Source organism: Panthera leo, chromosome D2 (genome assembly GCF_018350215.1).
Source record: "Panthera leo isolate Ple1 chromosome D2, P.leo_Ple1_pat1.1, whole genome shotgun sequence".
Classification (NCBI taxonomy): domain Eukaryota; kingdom Metazoa; phylum Chordata; class Mammalia; order Carnivora; family Felidae; genus Panthera; species Panthera leo.
This window is the reverse complement of record NC_056689.1, coordinates 52,571,684-52,589,143: the sequence shown is the minus strand read 5'-3', so window position 1 is coordinate 52,589,143 and position 17,460 is coordinate 52,571,684. Positions and strand designations below refer to the sequence as shown.

The following is a 17,460-nucleotide window of genomic DNA, read 5'->3' as shown; positions in this document are numbered from 1 at the left end:
AAGTATCTGGAGTATTCAAATTCACAGAGACAGAAATAGAACGGTCATTGCCAGGGGCTGGTGGGAAAAGGGAATGGGGAGTTAGTGTTTTAATGAACACACTTCCAGCTGGGGAAGATGAACACATTCTGAGGATGAATGGTAGTGATGGCTACAGAATAACTGTGAATGTACTTAATGACACAGTATATTTAAAAACTGCTAAAATGGCAAATTTTATACAATGTATATTTTATCATAATTTTGAAAAACAGGGGTGCCCAGGTGGCTCAGTCAGTTGAACAGTCACCTCTGAATTTTGGCTCAGTTCATAATCTCATGGTTCATGAGATCAACCCCCGGGTCGGGCTCATGCTGACAGCCTGGAGCCTGCCTGGGATTCTCTGTCTCCCTCTCTCTCTGTACCCCACCCCCACATGCTCTCGCTCCTGCTCTCTCTCTCTCTCAGTAAATAAATAAAAACTTTTTAAAAAATAATAATTTTGGAAAACAAGATACAAAAATGAAGATTAGAAAATTAGAGGATTTCACCCCCCAGAAAAATCATTAAGCCAGGAATAAATGTAAAAACTAGAGAGATAAATAAAAAAGTTATACCATTTATTCCTTTGACATTTATTGAGTACAATCTGCTTAGATGGGTTCTAGCTGCTGGAGTGTGCAATAAATCCCTGTTACCTGAGGGTGCATTCATCTCCCAGCTGCTGAGGACTCCCAGCTGCACCCTCCTCTGGAGACCAACAAGTGGGAAGCACGTGGAAGTCATGCCACACAACACACACACACTCTAGGGGCAACCTGCAGCAGATGAGAAATTTGTGGAGATGAGGGAAAAGAGAAGCCCTGTGGCTCAAAGGAGAACAACTCCCTGATGTCATTCAAGCTCCAGAGCTACCCTTAGACTCAGGTGATAGTCAGTATCAAGAGTTACTACAATATATTATCTAAGCTTTCTAGTTTTCTACAACAACAAATTATGAGATAAACAAAGAAACAGGAACTGTGAGTCATACAAAGAAAAAGAAACAGGCCCCATGAGATGGCTCAGATGTTGGATTTCACAAAGGCTTCAAAGTACTATAATTCATAATAGTGAAAAGAACTTTACTTAAATTAGTAAATGAAGGTGTGATGACAATGTCTAATAAAAGACAATATTGATAAAGATAGGTATTATTTCAGGGGCATCTGGGTGGCTCAGTCAATTAAGCATCTGACTTTTGATTTTAGCTCAGGTCAGAATCTCATGGTTCATGAGATCAAACCCCACATTAGGCTCTGCACTGACAGCACAGAGCCTGCTTGGGATTCTCTCTCTACCTCTCTCTGCCCATCCCATGCTCTCACATGAGCACAGCTCTCTCCCTTTCAAAAATAAACATTAAAAAAAGAAATTATTTTTAAAAATGGAAATTCCAGGGGCACCTGGGTGGCCCAGTCGGTTGAGCATCCGACTTTGGCTCAGGTCATGATCTCGCGGTTCCGGAGTTCGAGCCCTGTGTCGGGCTCTGTGCTGACAGCTCAGAGCCTGAAGCCTGCTTCAGATTCTGTGTCCCCCTCTCTCTCTGCCCCACTCCTGCTTGTGCTCTGTCTCTGTCTTTCAAAAATGAATAAACATAAAAAAAATTTTTAATGGAAATTTTGGAGTCGAAAATCAGCAATAGAAATGAAAAAGGCATTAGAGGATGTCAACATTAGATGTGAACTGGCAAAAGAAAGACTATTTGAAAACAGACTAATAGAGATTATACAATCCAAAGAACAGAGAGAAAAAAAAATGAAGAAAATGAACAGCACCTCAGACAAACGTAAATGCCATTAAGCACATCAACATATACATGATGAGGGCACCACAGTAATATTTTATGATGGTAAAAAAGTCAGAAAGAATGTTTGAAGAATATTTGATGGAATTATGACTAAAATTCCCAATATGCTAAAAAATAATAATCTGGACATCGAAGATAACCAAGGAACTCCAAGAAGGATAACACAAAGAGATCCATACCCAAGCACATCATAGTAAAAATAATGAAAGACAAATAGAACATCTTGAAAGTAGTAAGAGAAAAACCACTTATCACATACAAGGTTATACCAATAAGGTTAACAGAAACAATGGAGGCCAAAAAACAGTGGGATGACATATTCTAAGTGCTAAAAGAAAAAACTGTCAACCAAGAGTCTAATATCCAACAAAACTGTCCTTGAAAAGTGAAGGTGAAACAAGAATGTTCCCAGATCAACAAAAACTGGGAGAATTAGTTAACAGCAGACCAGCTTATAAGAAAAACTAATGGAAGTTCTTCACAATCAAAAAAGTGAGCCCAGATGTCAATATAACCACACACACACACACACACACACACACACACACACAGACGTAGACACACACACACACACACACACACACACACAGAGAGAGAGAGAGAGAGAGAGAGAGAGAGAGAACACTAGTAAAGCTAACTGTGTAATTATAAAAGATAGTATAAATAGCATCTCTCTTAACTGACTTAAAAAGCAATTGCAAAAAACAACATGTGCATAGTTCTATTTGTGGGCCTAACATACATAAATGTAATATATTTGACAGTAAGAGCAAAAAGGAGGTGTAGGAGCAAAGCTGTATTGGAGTAAGAAAATGACACAAGATGACATCCTACAACCCAGCAAAAAATAAAGACAATCAGAAATGGTAATTAAGGGTTAATACTGTTGTAACAAACTCTATAAATACATACTTGCTCTTCTTTCTTCTCTCAGCTTCTTTAAAAAACAGAAAGTTATATAAAGTAACAATTACAACAATGTACTGTTGGGTTTGTAACATATATAGACGTAAGACCTATAACAAAATAGGACAAAAAAGGGAAAGAGAAAATAGAGATATAAAGAATTAACATTTCTGTATTTCACTGGAATTAAGTTAGAATAAACCTGAAATTGATCCTGAGAACCACCACTAAGAAATAACTTTTAAAAAAAAATTTTTTTTCAACGTTTATTTATTTTTGAGACAGAGAGAGACAGAGCATGAACAGGGGAGGGGCAGAGACAGAGGGAGACACAGAATCTGAAACAGGCTGCAGGCTCTGAGCGGTCAGCACAGAGCCCGACGCGGGGCTCGAACTCACGGGCCGTGAGATCATGACCTGAGCCGAAGTCGGCCGCTTAACCGACCAAGTCACCCAGGCGCCCCAAGAAATAACTTTTTAAAAGATACTGAAAAACATCATTAAATTAAAATGTTATACTGTAAAATATTCACGTAATAAAAAAGAGTGCTGAAAAAAGGAACAATGAAGCAAAAAGGAAATGTGACATATAGAAAACAATAAGTAAAATGTCAGTAAAATAAATATAACTAGATAAATAACAACATTAAATCCATAAATGGATTAAACAAAAGGCAGAATGTTAAAATGGGTGACAAACAAGATCCAACAATATGCTATCTATAGGAGGCAATCTTTAGATTTAAGTATAAAAACAGGCTGAAATTAAAAGCACAGAAAAAGACATATGATGCAAAAAGCCACCATAAAAAAGCTAGTGGCTTAACTAATATCAGACAAAATAGACTTTAAAACAAGTCTACAGATAAAGAATATTTTATGATAGTAGAAAAGTCTATCAATCAGGGATATATGACAATTATGCACATACAGCGCACACCAACAACAGGGTCCAAAACAACACAAAATAAAAGCTATCCATTATCTAACAATGGACATTCCTCTCAAGTGCACATGGAACATTCTCCAGAACAGACCATATGTTAGGCCATAAAAGAAGCCTCAATAAAATTAAAAGAACTGAAATTATTCAAAGTATGATTTCCAACCACAATGTAATGAAATTAGAAATTAATAGAAAGACACTTGAGAAATTCACAAATATGTGGACATTAACACACTTCTAAGTAACCAATGAGTCAAAGAAGAAATCATAAAAGAAATTTTAAAAATACTTCAGGACGAAGTTAAAGCAGTGCTCAGAGGGAAATTTATAGCTGCAAAAGCCTGTATTTAAAAATGACAAAGATCTCAAATCAAGAGCCGAAGTTTCCATCAGAAGGCAGCAATAGAAAGAAAACTAACACAACACAAGCAGAAGAAAGGAAATAATAAAGATTAGAAATAAAATAATCAGAAAATAGATAAAAATCAATAAAATGAAGAGTTGTTTGGTTTTTCGAAAAGATCAACAAAACTGACAAACCTTTAGCTAGGCTGACCAAGGGAAAAAAGACAGACTCAAATTACTAAAATCCAGAATGAAAGAGGTCATTACTACTGACCTCACAGAAATAAAAAGGGTTATAAAGGGAATGCTATGAACAACCGCATACCAACAATTTGATAACCTAGAAGAAATGGACAAGTTTCTAGAGAGATACAAATCTGATTCAAAAAGACTAGAAAATCTGAACAGATTTCTACAAGAAATTGATTCAGTAATCAAAAATCTCCAAAGAAACACCATATGGCTTCACAGATACCAAATATTTAGAGAATTAACACTAATCCTTCACAAACTCTTCCAAAAAAGTGTAAGAGGAGGGACACTCCCTAACTTATTCTAGGAGACCAGCATTACTCTAATACCAAAGCCAGATAAAGACATCAAAAAGAAAAGTAGACTTTTATCTCTTGCGAATATAGATGTAAAAATACTCAACAAAATTGTAACAAACCAAATCCAACAGCATAGTAAAAGGATTATACACCATGACCAAATGGGATCTATCCTAGGAATGCAAGAGATTCAACATTTAAAAAAAAAAAAAAAAATCAATGTACTATATACCACATGAATAGAACAAAGGGGAAAAAAACCCACATGGTCATCTCAGTTCAGGGAACACTAACCAACTCACTCTCAGATACTATTCTCATACCAAAACCAGACAAAGGCATCCCCAGAAAATAATAGACCAAAACCTCTTATGAATATACATGCAAAAATCCTAAACAAAATACTAGCAAACAGAATCCAGCAACATATAAAAAGCATCATACGGTATGATCAAGTGAGATTTTTCCCACAAACACAATGATGGTTTACATCTGAAAATTAATGTGGTATACCACATAAATACAATAAAGGATTAAAAACCACACAACCATCTTAATAGATGCAGAAAAAGCATCTGAAATATTGAACATTCTTTCATAATAAAAACATTCAAGAAACTAGGAATAAAATGGAACTTCTTCGACATAATAAATGGCACCGTGAAACTTCCACAGCAGCTCATGAGAGTGCCTGTTGTTCCACAACCTCACAGATACATGGTATGGTCAGTCTTTTTAATTTTAAACATTCCAATAGTGTGATTCACTGTTGTAGTTTTAATTTGCATTTCTAACGACTAATGTTGTTAACCATCTTTTCATGCACTTATTTGCCCTGTGTGTACCTTCTTTGGTGAAGTATCTAAATCTTTTACCCATTTTTTAATTGGATCATTTGCTTTCTTATCTAGGCTCAAAGACTTTTTTTATACAGTGTGGACACAACTTATTTTTTTTATTTTTTTTAATGTTTATTTATTTTTGAGAGAGAGAGAGAGACAGAGCATGAATGGGGGAGGATCAGAGAGAGAAGGCGACACAGAATCTGAAACAGGCTCCAGGCTGTCAGCACAGAGCCCGACGCAGGGCTTGAATTCATGAACCGCGAGATCATGACCTGAGCCGAAGTCGGACGCTTAACCGACTGAGCCATCCAGGCGCCCCACAACTTATTTTTTTTAATGAGATATGTGATTTTTCAGATATTTTCTACCTGCCTGTGGTTTTTCATTCCCTTAATGGTATCTTTGATATCCACATGTTCTCAATTTTGATGAAGTCCAGTGTATCAATTTTTTCTTTTATATATTATGCTTTTGGAATAGTATCTAAGAATAATCTCCTTAACCAAAGTCACAAAGATTTTTGCATACAGTTTCTAGGAGTTTTGTAGTTATGCATTTTATATTTATGATCCACTTTGAGGTACTTTTTAAATATAGTGTAGAGTATGGATCAAAGTTAATTATTTTGCATATGGATATACAATTGTTTCACCCATTATTTAAAAACACTACCAGGGCTCCTGGGTGGTTCAGTCGGTTAAGTGTCCTACTTCAGCTCAGGTCATGATCTTGTGGTTCGTGAGTTAGAGCCCCGCACCAGCTCTGCGCTGACAACTCAGAGTCTGAAGCCCACTTCACATTCTGTGTGTGTGTGTCTCTCTCTTTCTCTGCCCCTTCCCCGCACGTGCTCTATCTCTATCTCTCAAAAATAAATAAACGTTAAAAAAAATTTTTTTTAAACACTACCATTTTCTGGTGGGTAAGCATCCAACTCTTGGGTCTCAGTTCAGGTCACGATCTCACTGTTTCATGAGTTTGAGCCCCTCGTCAGGCTCTGTGCTGGTAGCTGGGGGCCTGCTTGGGATTCTCTCCCTACTTCTCTCTCTCTATCCCTCCCCCCACTCCTGCTGTCTCTCAAAATAAATAAACTTTTAAAAAACTACCCTTTTTTAATGAACTGCCTTTATGTCTTTGTCAAAAATTAATTTGACCACATGTATGAATCTATTTAAGGAGTCTCTTATTCAGTTTCATGGATCTATTTATCTCTTTTTTTGTGTGTATTTATTTTTGAGAGAGAGGGAGAGCAGGTGCATGCCAGCAGGGGAGGGGCAGAGACAAACGGGGACAGAGGATCAGAAGCAGGCCCTACAATGACAGCAGAGAGCCGGACACAGGGCTCTAACTCAGGAACCATGAGATCATGACCTGAGCTGAAGTGAGATGCTTACCTGACTGAGCCACCCAGGTGCCCCATGAATCTATTTGTTTATCTTGATGCTAGTATCTCACTGGCTTGATTACTATAGCTTTACAATAAATCTTAAAAACAGGTAGTGTAAGTCTTCCAGCTCCATTCATCTTTTCCCAAGTTAGACTCTTCTAGGTCCTATGCACTTCTTTTTTTTTTTTTAATGCTTATTTATTTACTTTGGGGGCAGTCAGGGGTGCAAAGAGAGAAAGGGAGAGAATCCCAAGCAAGCTCCACACTGTCTGCTAAGAGCCCAAACCAGGGCTCAAACTCACAAACTGTTAGATCATGACCTGAGCCCAAATCAAGAGTGAGACACTTAACTGACAGACCCACCCAGACGTCCCAGTCCTATGGATTTCCATATGAACTTCTGAATCAGCTTATCAATTTCTACCAAAAAAAACAAAAAACAAAAAACAAAACCTTCTGCCGGCATTTTGATTTTGTCCAAATCTAAAGACCAATTTGGGGAAATTACCTTGATAGTTTGTCTCTTCCAAGGAATTTGTCCATTTCTTCTAAGTTGGCAAATGTATTGGCATGAAACTGTTCATAATATTCCTTTAATATCTGTAGAATCTGCAGTGATGTCACCTCTCATTCTGATACTGGTATCAGGAATTGGTAATCCCTGATAACTGGTACCTTCTCCCTTTCTTTCTCAGAGATTTATCAACTTTATAAATCTCAAAGATGGGGCGCCTGGGTGGCGCAGTCGGTTAAGCGTCCGACTTCAGCCAGGTCACGATCTCGCGGTCTGTGAGTTCGAGCCCCGCGTCAGGCATCTGGGCTGGCTGATGGCTCGGAGCCTGGAGCCTGTTTCCGATTCTGTGTCTCCCTCTCTCTGCCCCTCCCCCGTTCATGCTCTGTCTCTCTCTGTCCCAAAAATAAATAAAAAAACGTTGAAAAAAAAAAAATTTAAAAAAAAAAAAATAAAAAAAAAAATCTCAAAGAAACAGGTTTTCATTTCACTGACTCTCTCAATCGTTTTTCTATTTCCCATTTCATTGATTTCCATTCCAATCTTTATTATCCCCTTTCTTTATTGGCTCCTTTCTTTGGCTCTTTTTGACTTCATTTGCTCTTCTTTTCCCAGTTTCTTAAATTAGAAGCTGAGGCTATTGATTTGACACCATTCTTTCCCAGTGAAGACATTTAACACTATAAATCTCTAAATATTCTGTGTGCTGTACCCCACAAATTCTGATGTGTTTCCATTTTATTTAGTTCAAACACCTTCTAATCTTTTTTTTCTGGTTTCTTCTTTCACCCATGGGTTATTTAGATGTGTGTTATTCAGTGCCCAAATATTTAGGAATTTTCCCGTTTTCTATTATCGACTTCTAATTTAATTCCACTGTGGTCAAAGAACCATATTATAGGCCAGCTCCAATGAAAAGTCACATGCTTTTCATTTAATCGTTAGTAATAAAAAGTAAATCTGGAAGGGGCACCTGGATGGATCAGTCAGTTAAGCATTTGAATCTTGGTTTCAGCTCAGGTCATGATCTCACGGTTTTTGAGTTCGAGCCCCACTGCAGGCTCTGCGCTGACAGTGTGGAGCCTGCCTGGGATTCTCTCTCCCTCCTTCTCTCTCTGCCCCTCCCTCACTCTCTCTCTCTAAATAAATATACAAACTTTAAAAAAAAAAAAAAGTAAATCAGGAAAAGGTGAGGCTGAAAAAGTCTCCCATGGAGGAAAAAAATAAAAACAGAAACAGTATCAGAAGCCAGTAGGCCAACTAAAAGATAATTGGGAAGTAACAAAAACTAATCTTAATAGTAAGCTCTCTGAACCTCAATTTTCTTTTTTTAAAGTTTTTTTTTTTTTTTTTTTTTTTTTTTAACGTTTATCTATTTTTGAGACAGGGAGAGACAGAGCATGAATGGGGGAGGGTCAGAGAGAGAGGGAGACACAGAATCTGAAACAGGCTCCAGGCTCTGAGTTGTCAGCACAGAGCCCGACGCGGGGCTCGAACTCACAGACGGCGAGATCATGACCTGAGCCGAAGTCGGCCGCTTAACCGACTGAGCCACCCAGGCACCCCTCAATTTTCTTATTCCTATACTTGCAAAGGGGGGTGGGTGTTTAGATGCCCAGGACATTAGAGACCTTACCTATTTGTTCACTGCTCTGTCCCTAACACCAAGCATGTGATAGGCACCTTGATGTCCAGGATTTGCTTCAAAATAATCCAGGGTGAGGGAGAGTGGATAGGGGAACAGATGGAATGACACTGGCCAGGGTTGAAATGAAGCTAGATGATGGCTTCATGGTGGTTCATTATACTATTTTACTTTGTATCTTTCCAAAAAAAAGGGTTTTTAGAAATTTAATATTAGCACTTATTGGAACCTAGAGAAAAATCAGTAATAGCTTAAACACTGTTCAGGAGAAACGACTGCTAGCTGTGCCTTCTGCGTGTATGTAGGGTGCGCTTGAAATGAGATGACAAGTGTGTGTCTATATATATACAGGGTAAGTATGAGTCACTGGAGTTGACCAAAGAAACAGCATAGGTTTCAACAAAGTGACACAATTGCCCAGCAAAAGAGAACAGAATAACAGTGTGAATACATATATTCTTTTTGTGTTACAAAAGTCTCAATATATTTCAAAGTTTTCTTCTAAGTTAATTTCCTCTTTTCAAAGATAATGCCTACCATTTTTTCCCAGCAGGAAGTCTCTCCTTCATAACCCATACTATTTTTAAAAATTGGCTGTTCTGATAACTATACCACATACTGTACTCTTTCAGTTTCACCACGCAGTAAGGAAAACAAAGCTTCCTTTTAATCTATGACTTCTACTTTCATCACCAAATGTACAGAGTTTCATGAAAAGAAAAACTATGTTGGAAAATTAAGGAAATGCACTAATTATGCTTATCGGAGCATAGCAGGAACTTCATGTGACCAAAAAAAAACATTCATCAGGTGCCTACCACATGCTTGGTGTTAGGGGCACAGCAGTGAACAAATAGGCAAGGTCTCTAACGCCCTGGGCATCTCAACACCCACCCCCTCCCCAAGTACAGGAGTAAGAAAATTGGGGTTTAGAGAGCTTAAATGATTTTTGCCCACGACTGCACACTTCTCCAGTAGTAGGACTAGGGCAAAACACTCCAGACTTTCAGGGCAAGGTGAATTTACATTATAATTTGATATGGCTTCACTTGATACTACATCCAAGTCCACAAAACGTACAGTGCTTCATTTCGAGGAAGTGTATCCTGAAGAAAATACTGTTAAAGCACAATCACGCCTAAGTACCCTAAGTGAATAATAATTTCATTATTATCCTTACGAGTTGAAACCTTATATTTAAAAGGCACTTATTCTTTTTTTTTTAAGTTTACATATTTACACATTTTTAAGTAATCTACACCCAAGGGAGGGCTCGAACTCACGACACCTAGATCAAGAAGAGTCGCGTGCTCTTCCGACTGAGCCAATCAGGCTTCTCTAAAAGGCACTTATTCTCGATGAGAATGCCTAACCTAGTCTAGTGGATCACAACAGTGCCCGGCTGATATTCTATTATTATATTAGGGCAGCCAAGTGTTCAGTCTGGAATATTCATTATCTAGTACTATTTTTAAAGGGTGCCTCTTTTTTAAAAATAAATGGGAAAGTTAATGCAAAATTAATGAAACGTTCGTAAATAGTTAAAAGCTTCCCTAACTCCAGAAAGCGTGCCGGGCGAGCGCTCCTTAACACTAGCGCGCTCCTGAGCATCAGCTCCTCCCCGCTAGCTCACGCTCCTTTCTCGCCCACGCTCCGCTCACTCCCACTCCCGCCGCGCTGAGGGATAATGGTGCCGGCGTCTCCCGCCCAATTTCAATTCTCCCACGCTCGCCGCAGCCCCTGGCGCCTGGGTTTCCACCTGCGCGCGCCTCCGCGCCTCAGTCACGCCGGCTGCTGGCAGTTAACCTTCGCCCCAGCACAGCCGCCTGCAGCCCCGCCGGGAGCCCGGGAGGCCCAAGGCGCGTCCTCCAGACCCCAGGCCAGGGCCGGGCGGCGCCGCGGATCCCGCGGTCAGAGGCGCCGCGGTGGCCACACCCACCGGCTGAGTGGTGACAGCTCCTGCAGCTGAGGCGGGCCTGGCCGACAGGTGCAGCTGTCCGTTCGGCCCCTCCCCGCACGGGCCGGGCCCAGGTCTCGGCCCGCCGCCCTGGAGCGCCCCCGCCCGCCTCTGCGCGCACCACCTGTCGGGACGCCCCGCGCGCGGCCGGTGGCTGACGCCCCGCCCGGCTCCTCATGAGCCGCCAGCAGCGGCAGCGCGAGGTCCTGGGGGAATGAGAGCTTTACCGAAGGGTGGGCCCCACGCAGGCGGTGTCGGTGCTCTCGATCTCCTGCAAGATCCGCTCGTGCTCCGGGACGGTGCCCAGACCCTCGCCATTCTCCGCCATCTTGGCTGGAAGCTGAGGAGCCGGTGAGGCGCGGCGCCGCGCAGACAGCGGGGGCGAGCGCCCTGAGGCGCGCGCGCAAGGGGGTGGGGAAGGGGGCGTGGCGAGCGGGGAGATGGCGCGGGGGCGCGCGGAGTGCGTGGGAGGCAGCCCGCGGGCACGCGACCGACTCCCGGGCTCAGGGCCAGCACCTGTCCGAGCGCAAGGTGCTGCCCGCCCAGGCGAGGAGTGAAGACGCGTCGCCTTCGGCTCTCCCCAGCTACTTGCCCCTAGTTGCTATCTAGTGACAGACCTGACTTTCCCGTACATTCTTGTATTCTGTGTGCCACACCCTCTGCTACGCGCTGGAAATACCTGAATAATGAAGCAGATCGACCGTGAAATAACCACCCTCGATCTGTAATAAAAACTACGGGAACATTTAACGAGGAGGCCTGATGTACTCTGTGTGGTGGAGAGTCAGAGAAAAGAAAATGTGCACTCAATAAAAATTGTGTGTGGGAGTAAGATTTATTTTAGGAATGTGCCAAGAAAATCCCATGACTACTGTTCTGGGTGCGTTCACATCTCTGCCTGCGGGAAGTTCACGGTGGCCAGTCTTGACCCTTTATGGCAAGGATACAAGAGAGGCTCAGAGCAACGTGTGACTTCATGCCTAGGCCCTTCAAATCCTTGAACCCAAGTGCCTTCCAGTTGCTGTAGCTAGGATGAGGAGGGGTGGAAACTCTTGAGAGGAGCAGGCATCAGAGAGATGGGAAAGAGGCGGCGTGGCTTCGCAAAGTACTAATGTAGGAGAGTCCTGCATAATGACTTGTTGTGGGACTCTGAGTAAACCAGTTTGTCATGACCGAAGCAGCGACTGAGGAAGATAATCAAGGAATGCAAACCTAGCCCCAAGGGACAACTATTTTCCAGTCCCCATTAATCCAAGGCTCTGAACTCCCCCCCCCCCCCCGCCCTTTCCTTACATTTATTTATTTTTGAGAGACAGAGCATGAGCGGGGGAGGGGCAGAGAGAGGAGACACAGAATCGAAGGAAGCTCGAGGCTCCCAGCTGCCAGCACGGAGCCTGATGCAGTCCTCCAACTCACAAACTGAGATCATGACCCGAGCAGAAGTCGTGGCTCAACCAGCTGAGCCACTCAGGCGCCCCACTGAACTTCCCTTTGAGTGAACCATGCTCTTTCCTATCCAGCTGTGTAACTCACTCCCTTCAGTGAGTTTTTACTAGAAGCTTACCTCCATCCTCCTTCCCACAAAATTCCTGGGAGGTGGTATTGCATGGGCTCTGAACACAGGGGTCCTCAATTTAATTCCCTGCTCCTTCACAGCTGGGTGACACTGAGCAGGAACCTAGTTATCTTTTTCAGTTTCTGCATCTGTAAGTGACCACAACTGTAGGGTCTACCTCATCTCACTGTCTCATATTAGTTTTCTTTTTTTTTTTTTCTTTTTTTTTCTTTTAACATTTATTTATTTTTGAGACAGAGAGAGACAGAGCATGAACGGGGGAGGGCCAGAGAGAGAGGGAGACACAGAATCGGAAGCAGGCTCCAGGCCCTGAGCCATCAACCCAGAGCCCGAAGCGGGGCTCAAACTCACGGGGCTCAAACTCACGGACCGCGAGATCGTGACCTGAGCTGAAGTCGGACGCTTAACCGACTGAGCCACCCAGGCGCCCCTCATATTAGTTTTCTAATGGTGCTGTAACAAATTACCACAAACTTAGTAGCTTAAAACATTCAGATATATTATCTTACAGTTCTATAGGTTAGAAGTCCAACAGGGGTCTCACTGGGCTAAATTCAAGGTGTCACCATGACTGGTTCCTTTCCGGAGAATTGATTTCCGTACCTTTATCAGCTTATAGAGGCCACCCAGAATTCTTAACTCATGACCCCCTTCCTCATTCTTTAAAGCCAGCAACACCGCATCTCTCTGACCATTCTCACATCTCTCTCTCTGACTCTGACATAGGCCATCAAAAATTCACTGCTCTTAATGACCCCTGTGATTAGTTTGGACCCAACCATATAAGTCTGGATAATCTTCTATCTTAAGGTCTTAACCTTAATCACATTTGCAACAACCCCTTTTATCGAGTACAACATATTTACAGGTTCCAGGGATGAGGATGTGAACCTTTTGGGGGAGCCATTATTTTGCCTGCCACATACAGTAAATGCCCTATAAACATTACTATCATATATAAATGCTCTATTTTCCATTAATCTGAAATTTCTGTCCTTCCCGAAAAACAACTCAAATGTATCTCCTTCATAAAGATTCCCCTATCTCATCACAACCTTCTCTGCTAACTCTAGATTCAATTTAGCACACACTTGTCCACTCCACTACCAACTGTTTTACTAGTGTGCACTTGTTTTGATTAGTTCCTTTTCATACATCTGTGAGTTTTGTTTGTTTTTGTACACTTGGTCCCCAAGGTATCAACATGTGACTGATCTGAGTACACACTGGCTTAGAAGATCAAGGAAGCTCTGCTACATCCAACTGCCCATTCTGCCAAGAAACCCCATCAGAAGCCTATTTCCACTGTCTCAATGGTACAGAAGAATCCAGATCTTCTCTGGGAAATCACACTTTCTCAAGATGTAACAATAAGCCAAAGGAAAAAAAAAGTCTTCCTGAGGCCACCAGCACTGTCACACTATGTTAAAAACCTGACGTTCAGAGATGACTTTTTTTTTTAATTTTGCAATTTTGTATAGTTCCCCCTTGGAGTTCTGCATGTGGCTGAGAGAAAGGGGTTTTGAAACCAGACAATGCTGAAGATCAGAAGCCACTGGAAAGAATTCAGGATGAGTTAGAAAGGAGCATTCCAAACAGTTCTGAGCATAAGGCAAGAATTTGATTAATCTGTGATTGGTAACAATTTGGAATTATATATATGAATTTTATATAATTTATATAATTATATATATGGAATTTTATATACTTATATATATATATATATATAAGTATATAAAAAAGTTTATATACTGGCATTAAATACAGCATTTTATATAGTTGTATTCAGTTGTCTTAATAGAAATCTCTAGTATTAACAGAAAATGTGTACCTCAAATTCCATGATGCCCACTTTTATCAAGAGCCTCAATGCAAGAAACAATATTTATGGACTTTTGTCAGAGGATATAAACTTCATCCATTCCTCTGGTTATTTAAAATTTTATCTGTGAGTCAAGCCAAGTCCCTGTACCTAGACCCCACTGTTTGGGCCCTTCATGCCATTGTTTTTATTGAGTTCTAAAAAACTGAATCTTTTTCTTAGCTGACTGTGTCTCCAAGTATCAACAACCACCATCTGGTGTTAGTACATCTGAATTTCAGGTTCAGCTCTTGAGAAGGGAAAATAAACCTTTTGAAAATTGAACCTGAGACCAAAACATATGAAATGAAGACAACATTTGTATCTTCCTACAAAGAGAATGGAAAGCCATTTCTCCCTGCAGGAAATGGCAGACTCTCTTAGTTCAGTCAATGTGCAGAATTCATTGTTCTGAAGACTAAAGCAAGGTGAATAGAGCAGGGCAAATGGTATAGGCCACCCTCTTATTTGGCAGCTGTCTCCTAATGGAGCGTTCCTTTCCTGAGCATTCATTAGCCAAGACTTTTTCCCCTTCTCTTCACCAATCCTGACACCATCTACCCAGACGCAGACCCTGTTCTGGGAAGCCAGTCCTGCTTTGCTACTCCTCACTCCAGGCCTATTTCAACACCTGCCCATAGAGATTACTGCAACATAAGCAGCGGCATCTTCCCCTCAAGTCAAGTCAAGACAGAAGGAAGTCCATATTACCACTTCTCCTTCCGAAGCAGCTTTTGCTGGTTCTCTTTATGACTGCTGACATTTCCGTTAGCACCTGAAATTTTTTGGTAAGAACTTAAAGCTAAATGTTCTAAATAACTATGTAAATTCAAATTTTAGACATAGATATAACAAATGTATAAATGCAAAAAAAAAAGCCTATTATAATTCTATTCTAAGTGATACATTTCTAAAAGACCAAAATAAAAACCATAGTAGCTATATATTGAGCACTGTTCGCTAAGCCCATTATATCATCTAATTTAATCTTTACTAACTTAATGAGTAATTTAACTGGGTATTTAATTAGTACTAATTTTACAGAAATCTAATTTAATCCTATGGGGTACTTTCCACTATCTCCACTATCTCCAGTTCCTTAATATGAGGAAACAGACTTATAGAAATTAAGTCACTGGTCCAAGGCCACACAGCTAGTAAGCTGAAGAAGGTGGAGCTGTTAACCAGTTCCTGTTTCTCCCACTAATAAAAAAAAGTCAGTCAAGAAGCCTGTTCCAATATTGTTTTACCCATGGGATAGATGATTTACCCAGTCTGGTCTGAGGAGGTTGGAGGCACACACAGACAGATTGGGTTATTTTTCAGTCAGTGGATATTAACTTCCAGAGATCCACTCAAACTCTCTTCAGGACTCCTAGGAAGGAAAAGGTAAACTAGGAAGACTGGCAGGACAAGAGATGCACTCTGTGTCCAGTAGGAGACTAACCAGCAAAGGCTAGGGATTTAACCTGTAAATAAACTTTTAGTCATTAATGACTTAGACTTTGAGCCACTTGTCTGCAGACTCATAACCAATCTTCCAAAGCCCCTCTTTCTGAGGAAAGAGGCTGTAGAATGCAGCTGCCTTGGTCTGGCATTTAACTACTTGGGTTCAAATTCCAACTCATCTTTTACTAGATGTTGGCCCTCCAGACAGCCAGTGAACTTGTCTAAGCCTCAGTTTCTTCAAGTGTGAATTAGGGACAATAACAGCTCCTAGCTCACCAAGTTGTGTGGGAATTAAAGAAGATAATACATGCATAATGTTTAGCCCAGGGTTCGGTCAACCTTAGCATTAGAGACCAGAACTATCAGACATTTTTTTAATGCTTATTTATTTTCGAGAGAGAGAGAGAGAGAGAGGAGAGAGAGCTAGTGACGGAGGGGAAGAAAGAAAAGGAAAGAGGATCCAAAGCGGGCTTTGTGATGACAACAGAGAGCCCAATGCAGGGCTCAAAGTCACCAGCCAAGAGATCATGACCTGAGCCAAAGTCAGAGGCTTAACCAACTGAGCCACCCAGGTGCCCCCAGACATTTATTTTTAAACCAGGAAGCCCAGAATTTAGCTTCCTCTTTGATAAAATACATATAAAAACCAGACATATAAATGTTCTTTTTTTTTAATCTGTATTTTTGGGAGAGTGAGAGAGAGACAGACTGAGAGCAGCGGAGGAAGAGAGAGAGAGGGAGACACAGAATCCGAAGCAAGCTCCAGGCTCTGAGCTGTCAGCACAGAGCCTGATGTGGGGCTCGAACCCACAAAACCATGAGATCATGACCTGAGCCAAAGTCAGACACAGCCTACTGAGCCACCCAGGCGCCCCTCAATGTTCTTTTTTCTAATCATTAACAAAATATCCTAGTTTTATATCAGGGCTTTCTGAACCTGAGCTTCATTTTTTAAATGCTTGATGGATAGAAACTGCCTGAACTTTGTTTCCTGTCGTAGGGGAGGAAACAGGACCATGTCCTTGGGTTAGACTCGTGGTTCCAGATCGACTTCAGTGAGCCCTCCAAATCTCAAGAGAAGTCAAGTGCCTCTTTGCTGTCCGGGGAGGCCGTGCTCATCCTTTGAAGTACATATTGTGATGGTAAACAAATTGCTGAGTCTGCCTCCACTTCCAAGCACAGGCACAATTCTGTATTGTTGACCGTCCAGCCCAGTGAATAGTTGTTAAATGAATGAATCACATGCAGATACTTCTGGTGTTAAGCTTAGTGTTGTGAAACCATGTTTCATGAGGTAGGTACATCTCTACAGAAAGATTCCCCTCTGCATTCCTGGGAACCCTAGAGTTGACTCCCTGATCTTCATCTTCTCAAGCCTGTGCTAGTATCATTCCAATGCTTCTTAGGGAGTGTAAGAGCTGTCATTACATAATTGTAGAACTGTATCGAGGTAAGTAGAGGCAGTTCTTTATACTTTGGCTCTAATAACGTACCCCTTATTGGTGCCTTTTAGCTGCTCTTTGGGGTTGTCTTGACAGCTGCAGTCCTTCAACTTCTGTCTTGTTGGCGCAGCGGCCTCCAGTGGCCACATTCTGTAAGTGCAAGAGGATGTGAATTGAGCCCAGCCAGGCCCCAGAGGATTCCTGCTGCAAAAT

The 17,460-nt window shown here is 41.4% G+C and overlaps 1 protein-coding gene across 8 annotated transcripts in view; it reads right to left on the bottom strand.

The window, feature by feature from the left end:
- EXOC6 (exocyst complex component 6) overlaps positions 1–17,460 on the bottom strand; it is a 296,860-nt gene that overhangs the window by 194,943 nt on the left and 84,457 nt on the right. For 3 of the 8 annotated variants that reach the window (XR_006194679.1, XM_042908848.1, XM_042908854.1), the window contains exon 1: positions 679–1,231. The exons of 3 other annotated variants lie outside the window; for them this stretch is intronic. Coding sequence is in view for 3 of the 5 variants with exons in the window: in XM_042908848.1 (XP_042764782.1) it covers positions 679–878 (200 nt within the window). In the remaining 2 variants the exon portion in view is untranslated. Of the gene's footprint in view, positions 1–678; positions 1,232–11,146; positions 11,305–17,460 lie in introns of those variants that run through there. 2 more of the 8 variants (XM_042908851.1, XM_042908853.1) reach the window with 2 other exon arrangements.